Source organism: Nelusetta ayraudi, unplaced genomic scaffold, assembly GCF_046127955.1.
Source record: "Nelusetta ayraudi isolate G7.1 ecotype Tasmania unplaced genomic scaffold, CSIRO-AGI_Nayr_v1 ptg000011l, whole genome shotgun sequence".
Classification (NCBI taxonomy): Eukaryota; Metazoa; Chordata; class Actinopteri; order Tetraodontiformes; family Monacanthidae; genus Nelusetta; species Nelusetta ayraudi.
Genome location: NW_027466061.1, coordinates 13,515,369 through 13,522,906, shown reverse-complemented (window position 1 = coordinate 13,522,906; position 7,538 = coordinate 13,515,369). Strand labels below are relative to the sequence as shown.

At 38.8% G+C, this 7,538-nt stretch overlaps 1 protein-coding gene across 2 annotated transcripts; it reads left to right on the top strand.

The window, feature by feature from the left end:
• The first annotated feature begins 841 nt into the window (after positions 1-841).
• Positions 842-4,865, top strand: LOC142885067 (spindlin-W-like). Of its 2 annotated transcripts, none has more exons than XM_076021171.1 (5): positions 842-972; positions 1,666-1,707; positions 1,954-2,213; positions 3,448-3,681; positions 3,986-4,865. In XM_076021171.1, exons 2-5 carry the CDS (start codon positions 1,688-1,690, stop codon positions 4,189-4,191), a joined length of 720 nt encoding a protein of 239 aa, XP_075877286.1. In that variant the 5' UTR covers positions 842-972; positions 1,666-1,687; the 3' UTR covers positions 4,192-4,865. The 2 variants fall into 2 exon arrangements, with proteins under 2 accessions (XP_075877286.1, XP_075877285.1); XM_076021170.1 differs by having other exon boundaries at positions 870-1,051.
• The last annotated feature ends 2,673 nt before the right edge of the window (positions 4,866-7,538 follow it).

Sequence of the window (7,538 nt, the reverse complement as noted above, 5' to 3'; positions counted from 1 at the left end):
GCTTCCACCCTGGAAAAAAAGCTCTGTGACAAGCACCTCAAGGGTACTGCATCATTTTCTCTCCACCCTGCTCTGTTCATCATTTGGTCTATCGGCAGAACCAGTGGCACAGATTTTGTGTGTAGTCTGACATCTTGTGGCAGAAATTGGGTGAAATCCTTTTTACATATATCATTTACTGTAATTGAATGATTTTTAAATGCGTGACCTGAAATTTCTTAATAATCAGAGTGGACAATATTATAAAACAAATTGTGACTGAATGATATAGGTTAAGAAATTAACAACGATAAGCCAAAACTATCTACATTTTATTTCCTGTTTATGAGAATGTTCATGCACTGTGCTGACTGAATGTTTCAACCAACTCCGCAGCAAATATATAATGTCACTTGTAATTACTGGCTTAAAATAATCTAATCATAACATATTTGATCAATTTACGTGAAATGAAATTAACTCCAGAAAAATGCAATTATAAATTAATGTTATTAGCCTTTTAGCGATTAGCTTTTGTCAGCGATTGCGATGAATTCTAACATGTTTAGGAATTTTCTTAGTTTAGGGTTGTGATAAAGGTGGGCGGAACAGTCAACAAAGGAGGGGAAAATGTGGTCCTAATTTGGAGGCCTCGTAAATATTGGGAGATGTAGTTTTAGCGGCTTCCTTCTTTTCGAACGTATTCATATATCCAAGAGAACAAAATGTTGATTACGTAAACATCCGACATGTAGCAACAATAAGACGCGTGGAAATGTAAAAACAACGGCGGCTTCCCGGCTATTTGATGGTCATATCAGCGACATATCACGGGAAAAAATGACGAGCTGACTACAAGCCCCAGAATCCTTTAAGGGCTCCAGCTAGTTTCTGGTCTTTGAAGTCTTTGAAGGACTGTTTCCGTGTATCTTGCCTGCGTTAGGTGGTGGAATTTGCGCTGCAAAGACAAACACATGTGAAATTATTGATCAGGTAGGGTGAACAGTTTAATCTGGTCCTCTTTGGATGACGAACTTTCCACCGTCTTGAAAACGTCAACACATATCCGAGGGTCAGTCCTTATTTTATCCGTTCATGTCAGAGCTAACGTTGTAACGAGTGTGGAAAAAATGAGCGCTTACATGGCGATGTATTTCCTTTTGTTCGGCTAGCTTGTGTGAAAAAATTGTCACGCCAAAAACCTCTGGGGTTTTTCAATTATTCTGTTTGACTGGTCGACAAGACGAGTTGACGTTTGCTACCCTGCCGTTTCTAATTTTAGTAAACGCTGTAGCTTCAAACTTAGGACGACACCCGACACGTCGGTATTTATTTAACTAATCTGGGTGAAGTAACACATTTATCACCCATATGGTTGTAGTTACAGATAGAAAAAAAAGTGTAGCTGTTTCATTTAGCAAGCCCAGGTTAGCTTAGCTTTCAAGCTTGTCGCAGTTTTATTGTTTACATCCGGTTGCTTATGCGCGCCGGTTGGCCATTTATTTTTTGGAAGTTCCCTCGACCTGTTGGATAACATAGAGCAGTATGTCACAACTGAGTGCAGTACATGTTTCGATTTCAAATATGAAATAAGTCGTCAGGTCGGTGGCGAGTTCCAATGCTGGCTGTCAGTGTCAGACCCTATAACCGAGACAGTGTGTGTGTGTGTGTGTGTGTGTGTCGCAGGGCGGCTTGAATTTATGGAATCATGTCAAAGAAACGGGGAAGGTAAGTTTTATTTTGTGTATATTCATATATATCATTATACCATGCGAATTAAGAGAAATTAAATGGCCCTCGCTTTACCAGGTACTCCCTGGAGAGCCATATTCAACATTTCACATAAACAAAACTTTCTGTTTCTATAGCAACAGCACTCATTTAACACCCTGGATGCTGGATAACAGTACAGTTGGAGACTGCTGCCTGACTTCTCCAGTGCTAATAATGTAACTGTGGCCTCACGATCAACAGGAAGCGTAGCAGTGGAGAGTTGAGCGAAAGCCCCGAGTCGACCATGAGCCCAGACCCGGACAACCTGCTGGGCCGCAGAATTCAGCACACCTGGCGGGAGAAAGGAAACATCACCAAGTGGAAAGGCACCGTCCTGGAGCGCCTGACCGTAAACAGCTCCCTCTACATGGTCAAGTACGACGGTTTCGACTGTGTGTACGGCATCGAGCTCTTCAAGGATAATCGGGTGTCCAACCTGCAGGTGTTGTCAGAGAAAGTTGGTGAGTGAAATGACATTATCTTCTGCCATTGTGCAATTTTCTTTTACCATCTCTTTTTTCTCTTTACTCTGCACTCTGTTAATTTGTCCAACATGCTCAGCCTTGTCTGATTTACTGTTAGTATTGTTAGCATTTTAATCTGATTATAATGACTATATAGAATCTTAAATTATTGCTGCCTGATTCTGGATGAAATGAGAATAATCTTTTTTTGCTTAGAATGGAGATCACATTTCACATTTCAATATTTATCACACTTATCTGCAAAAGGAACTCGAACAAAAATATAATGGTGCTTGGTGAAAGAGTATTCCTGTTTTGTTTTTTTGTGTGTGTGTTTTTTTTTTTTTAGCATAACTGCAACGTCTGACACTGAACACAAACAATAAAATTTAGTCTTTCGTCTTCTCATTGTATTCTTAGTATTTTTTTTTTCTCAATGATGAGAAGTAGGTGTGCTTCTTCAAATTGAATCTAATATTGGTTACAGAAGATGACATTTGACAGGACAACATGATAGTTGACTGTAACAAGCTTAGTCATATTTCACATTGTGGTGACATGTGAATTAGTTATCCAGATTTGTGGTGTAAAATACTGTGTACACTTTATTATTTTTCCTTTCATTGTCTTTTCTGTATCTGGAAACAACTGTTTCAAGCAGAGTAGGGTTTTTTAATTTGCTGTGGTGGTAGTTGTTACTTCAATTAGCGGGGTATTCTTCTGCATTCATTTTCATTTTTTCACTTCTCATTTTGCAGCTTTTTTTCTCATGCTGTTGGAAAGGTGGTGTTCCATCAATTTTTACGACTGTTTGAAAAGTGCTACTCTGTGGTTTGACAGAGCACCAGTGCCTTGTAGCTGTTTTTTCCCTGCCTGCCGGCTTTCGCTCTTCTGCATCTCATATTGCAGCATTGCCATTTGTTGAGGGAGAAAGTAGGAGCGCTTGTTTTAATGCAGCTGATGTCCAGAATGAAAATGCTGCAGAGTCGACCTCATTTAGAATTGAGATTGTAATTTTAATTTGATTAAAATTACCCGCATCACACATTATAATAGAAAAGAACTGCCTCATCCTAAATGGGTTTAGTGCAATAAGTACAAGAATATTCTACTGCAAAGTAGTGTAGATGATTCTCTGTCGGTCATCCCCCAACCCATACATGCCCTCTGCATCACTGGTCGTTGCCAGTACGTTTATGTTTCGAGATTAAAGTTTCTCTCTGTTCCACAGTGAACAATAAGATCAAGGTGCCTCCTGGGGCAGAGGAGCTGGTGGGGAGAGCAGTGGAACATCTGTTTGAGAAGGAGGATGGAGAGAAAAACGAGTGGCGAGGTATGGTGCTGTCGCGAGCCCCCATCATGACCCACTGGTACTACATCACCTACGAGAAGGACCCGGTGCTGTACATGTATCAGCTGTGGGACGACTACAAGGACGGAGACCTGCGTGTCCTACCTGAATCAGGTATGAAAGTCAGAGCCCGTGTATGAAGTATTCGCTGTGCATGTATGTTCAACTTTAAAAGATTCAAATCTGTCCAGGAGTAATTAGAATTAACAATAACAAAAGCCTTTTGAAAAATGTGCATTAATTCCCCAGACTTATACTTTAGTCTGTGTCTATAAAATCACAATTTTCATTCAGAACTTTATATAGTACGTTGTAATTCTAGTATTTTCATAATAGTTACATGATGTTATGTTTCAACTTGAAAACTTGCATATAAAACAACAACAACTCTGACTGTGTTGTTTTATCTCTCCTCCAGAAAACAAACACCTGCTGCCAGCAGACAGGAAACCAGGTGAGGAGCCAGAGAGCCTTGTGGGTAAGCAGGTGGAGTATGTCACAGATAACGGCCTAAAGAGGACAGGCCTGGTCATCTTCCAGGTCCCAGCTAAGCCCACAGTGTATTACATCAAATACGACGACGACGTCCACATCCATGTGTATGATTTGGTTAAGACCACCTAGAAGTGACTGTCTGGAGTTCCTCCTCAGCAACGTCTCTGACCCGTCCGTTCAAGTGTTAGACCGTTCAGTTTTCCGCCAGTGGGAGGCGATGTGCTGAAAAAAGAAACCCCTTGTCTTATTTCACATGGTCTCCAGCCGCCCATTGTGTTTTAGAATCAAAAGTCATGTCAAGCCCCGCAGTTGAGTTTGACCTGAATGTGCCTTTTAGGGCATCATCAGTGTAAGTAAAGCGGCAGCAAGTTGGAATGCCCATCAGATGAAATTGAGCTAGATATATTTTGTTTTTGTTTTTTAATCATACCTGTATTGTGCAACTTTCAAACTCCAAATCCATATTTTTTGTAAGCAGCATATCAAATGAAATGAACTAAGCTTTCTTACCTGAATGTTTGTTTCACTTGTTTCATACCTGTTTATTGCTTATGCTCTTTATTTATATTTCATTTGGAATGTCTAGCTGTGCTGCTGGTAACATTTCGGCAACTTTTCCTGTGCTCTCAGTCTGTCACTGAGTAGGTCTCAATTTGCTTAACATGGAAAAATAACCACCGCACCACTCATCCCATCTCAGCGATGGCAACTGAAGTGTCCAGCATTAATGATACTCGACTATCCCACAACGTAAATTCTAAATCTTTTTTGTAAAGCATAAAGACCGAATGCATCTTATGTCAACGCATCTAATCTCTAGTGTGTTTCCTCCCCACACCCCAACCCCCTCCCAAAATATATATATATTACATATATATATATATATATATATATATATATATATATATATATATATATATATATACATATATATATATATATACATATATATACATATATACATGTATGTGTATATATAATATATATATATATATGTATATATATATATATATATGTGTATATATATATATATGTGTATATATATGTGTATATATATATATATGTATATGTATATGTATATATATATATATATATATATATATATATATATATATATATATATATATATATATATATATATATATATATATATATATATATATATATATATATATATATATATATATATATATATATACATAAAATATTGACGACACTGATGCTAAGTTGTCTGAACAGTGTTTGCGCTATACGCATCATTTATGTAGTTGAACTCGCCAGCCACATTGTTTAGTAACTCGGAATGAGTTTGCCATTGAATTGCATTTTTCATTGTGACCCTAAATGTAAGTTGTTTTTTCCTGTAAATATAATCTGATACATTTTTATGAATGAAAAATAAGAAGTGTTTTTTTGTGTCTGGTTGTTGCGAGTGGCTTTTTCCTCCATGGAGGCAGATGCTGTGTAAATAGTGCCTGTAATGTGAAAGCACCCTTCGGTTAAATTGAAATATTAAGGAATTGATTATTTGTACACCTTTTTATTCAGTTTTCTTTTATTTTAACCACTGATACATAACATATTTCCCAGTTAAACGAGCAAAACAGAAGTGTCCTATTTATGACTGAGTGTTTAGCTACGCTCCAATGTTGAAGAATTAAAGCCAATGCTTTTATTTGAATTAAACATATAAGTGAATGTGAAAAGCTTATAAATGGAATTCAAAGGTCTCTATAGTACAAGACTGCTGTCTCCTCCACTGCTTTGAACAGACGGACCACATCACATGACGTGCTGTCAATGGATCAAATTGTTCCATCAGTGCAATCTTCACAAAGCCTCAACCTCCATTTTTCAAATACACCAAGTCAATTTGCGCATGTTCCAGTAAAAGCCATTGAATTAACTGCTTCTGTCCTGCCTCTGCTATCAAACCTTTTTACTACTACCAGCCTTTTGAAAAAAAAAAATTGTATAACGTGAGACACAACTTTTGTAGTAATAGTAAAGAAGCAGCCTTAACCTGATGCAGTGGTTCTCAAACTTTCTCTGTCATGCCCCCCATTGGAGGAAGAAACATGTTCATGCCCCCCCCCCCCCCCCCGAAAAAAATAGTCTGTTTTCACCTTCAAAATGTCTCTTATTTTTTTCGATAAGTTGTATTTCAACATTATCTGAAATGTCAGATATACGTCTTGCAACTGTGTCACTGGAGAGAGGGACCGCCTTCAACTTTTCTGTGCTTTTCTCATCAATCATAGTTGAAACCATATCTGAGGTGAAGGTAGTGTGAGTTTCCCTGCTGTCGTGTGTTGTTTTTTTGCACAGTGCAATTCTGTATGTGACTTATGTGTGATGCCAAAACTGCTTTGCTGTTCACTGATGATGCTTTTACAAAGCTATATTCCTGCTGGCGGTATTCGCTGAGGCTTCTCTGGAAAAACTTGTGTGACTTGCTAACGTGGCAGATGTCACCAAGGGCCAGATCCATATTGGGTCCCGGGCCTGAGGACAACCGCCCCCTCAGCCCTTACCGACGCTCTGCAGTGATAACATGCACACCTCAATCACCAGAAGTTGAATTTTTGACAGAATACTTTATTTCTGTTGTCAAATAACATGCACATGACTTTCTACCAAGAAAGAGTCTCTCCAAATGGCCCTGCGCACAGCACACACACCTTTCCGGGGTCTGTGTCATCCACTTAAAGGGGAAGTATTACATGTTGCCCCTTACTAACAGCAATGCGAACATTAATAAACAGTGGATCACACACAAAACTGAACACAAAATACAACCCCCCTCCTACTCTCAACCATCCCCATATTTCGCCACCCCACATGACTCTGCGCCCCGCAGAGGGGGACGCACCACCTACTTTGAAAAACAATGACCTAATGGTCCTCAAAATATGAAGAGTGTGTCATGTTGCTCTGTTGTAAGTGACTGAATGGTGCTGACACTTGCTTCAACAGTCAGATATTAAATCTGAGTGAGTTGCTTTGGCATTGTAGCATTAAATATAGAAGCCATTTCCATGCTGCCACGTCCTCTGTTTTGTTTACTTTTCTTTGAAAAATTCAGAAACTAGTGAATATGTGTTTACTATCGACCCTCTTAAACAACCAGATTCTTTCTTCTGGTTATTAAATAGTAATAATGTTACATGCAATCTTAACAGGGGAAATTCCTTGACCGCACAGTTTGGGTTCTTGTCAGCATAATAATCAAGAGAGCATGTAACCATCCAAACGAATGCTATCACTGCTGGATTTTTAGGAAGCTAGAGAGCTGAAATCTGTGGCTCCATTTTTCATGACCAGTTGCTCTTTAGACACATCAGTAAGGACGAGATAATGGATCAAATGTGTTCCACCTGCATTACAGTCAACCGGCATGTCCCCGGCACAAAACTTCATGGAGTTTGATTTGACACCTCGCCTGAAGTTTTGCTGAGTCGCCTTTTTTGTTTCCT

Excerpts from the sequence above, each read along its gene's own strand:
- LOC142885067 (XM_076021171.1), top strand. The coding sequence starts at position 1,688 with ATGTCAAAGAAACGGGGAAG. Across the intron at positions 2,214-3,447 it reads GGTGTTGTCAGAGAAAGTTG|TGAACAATAAGATCAAGGTG; the intron begins GTGAGTGAAATG and ends TCTGTTCCACAG. Across the intron at positions 3,682-3,985 it reads GCGTGTCCTACCTGAATCAG|AAAACAAACACCTGCTGCCA; the intron begins GTATGAAAGTCA and ends TCTCTCCTCCAG.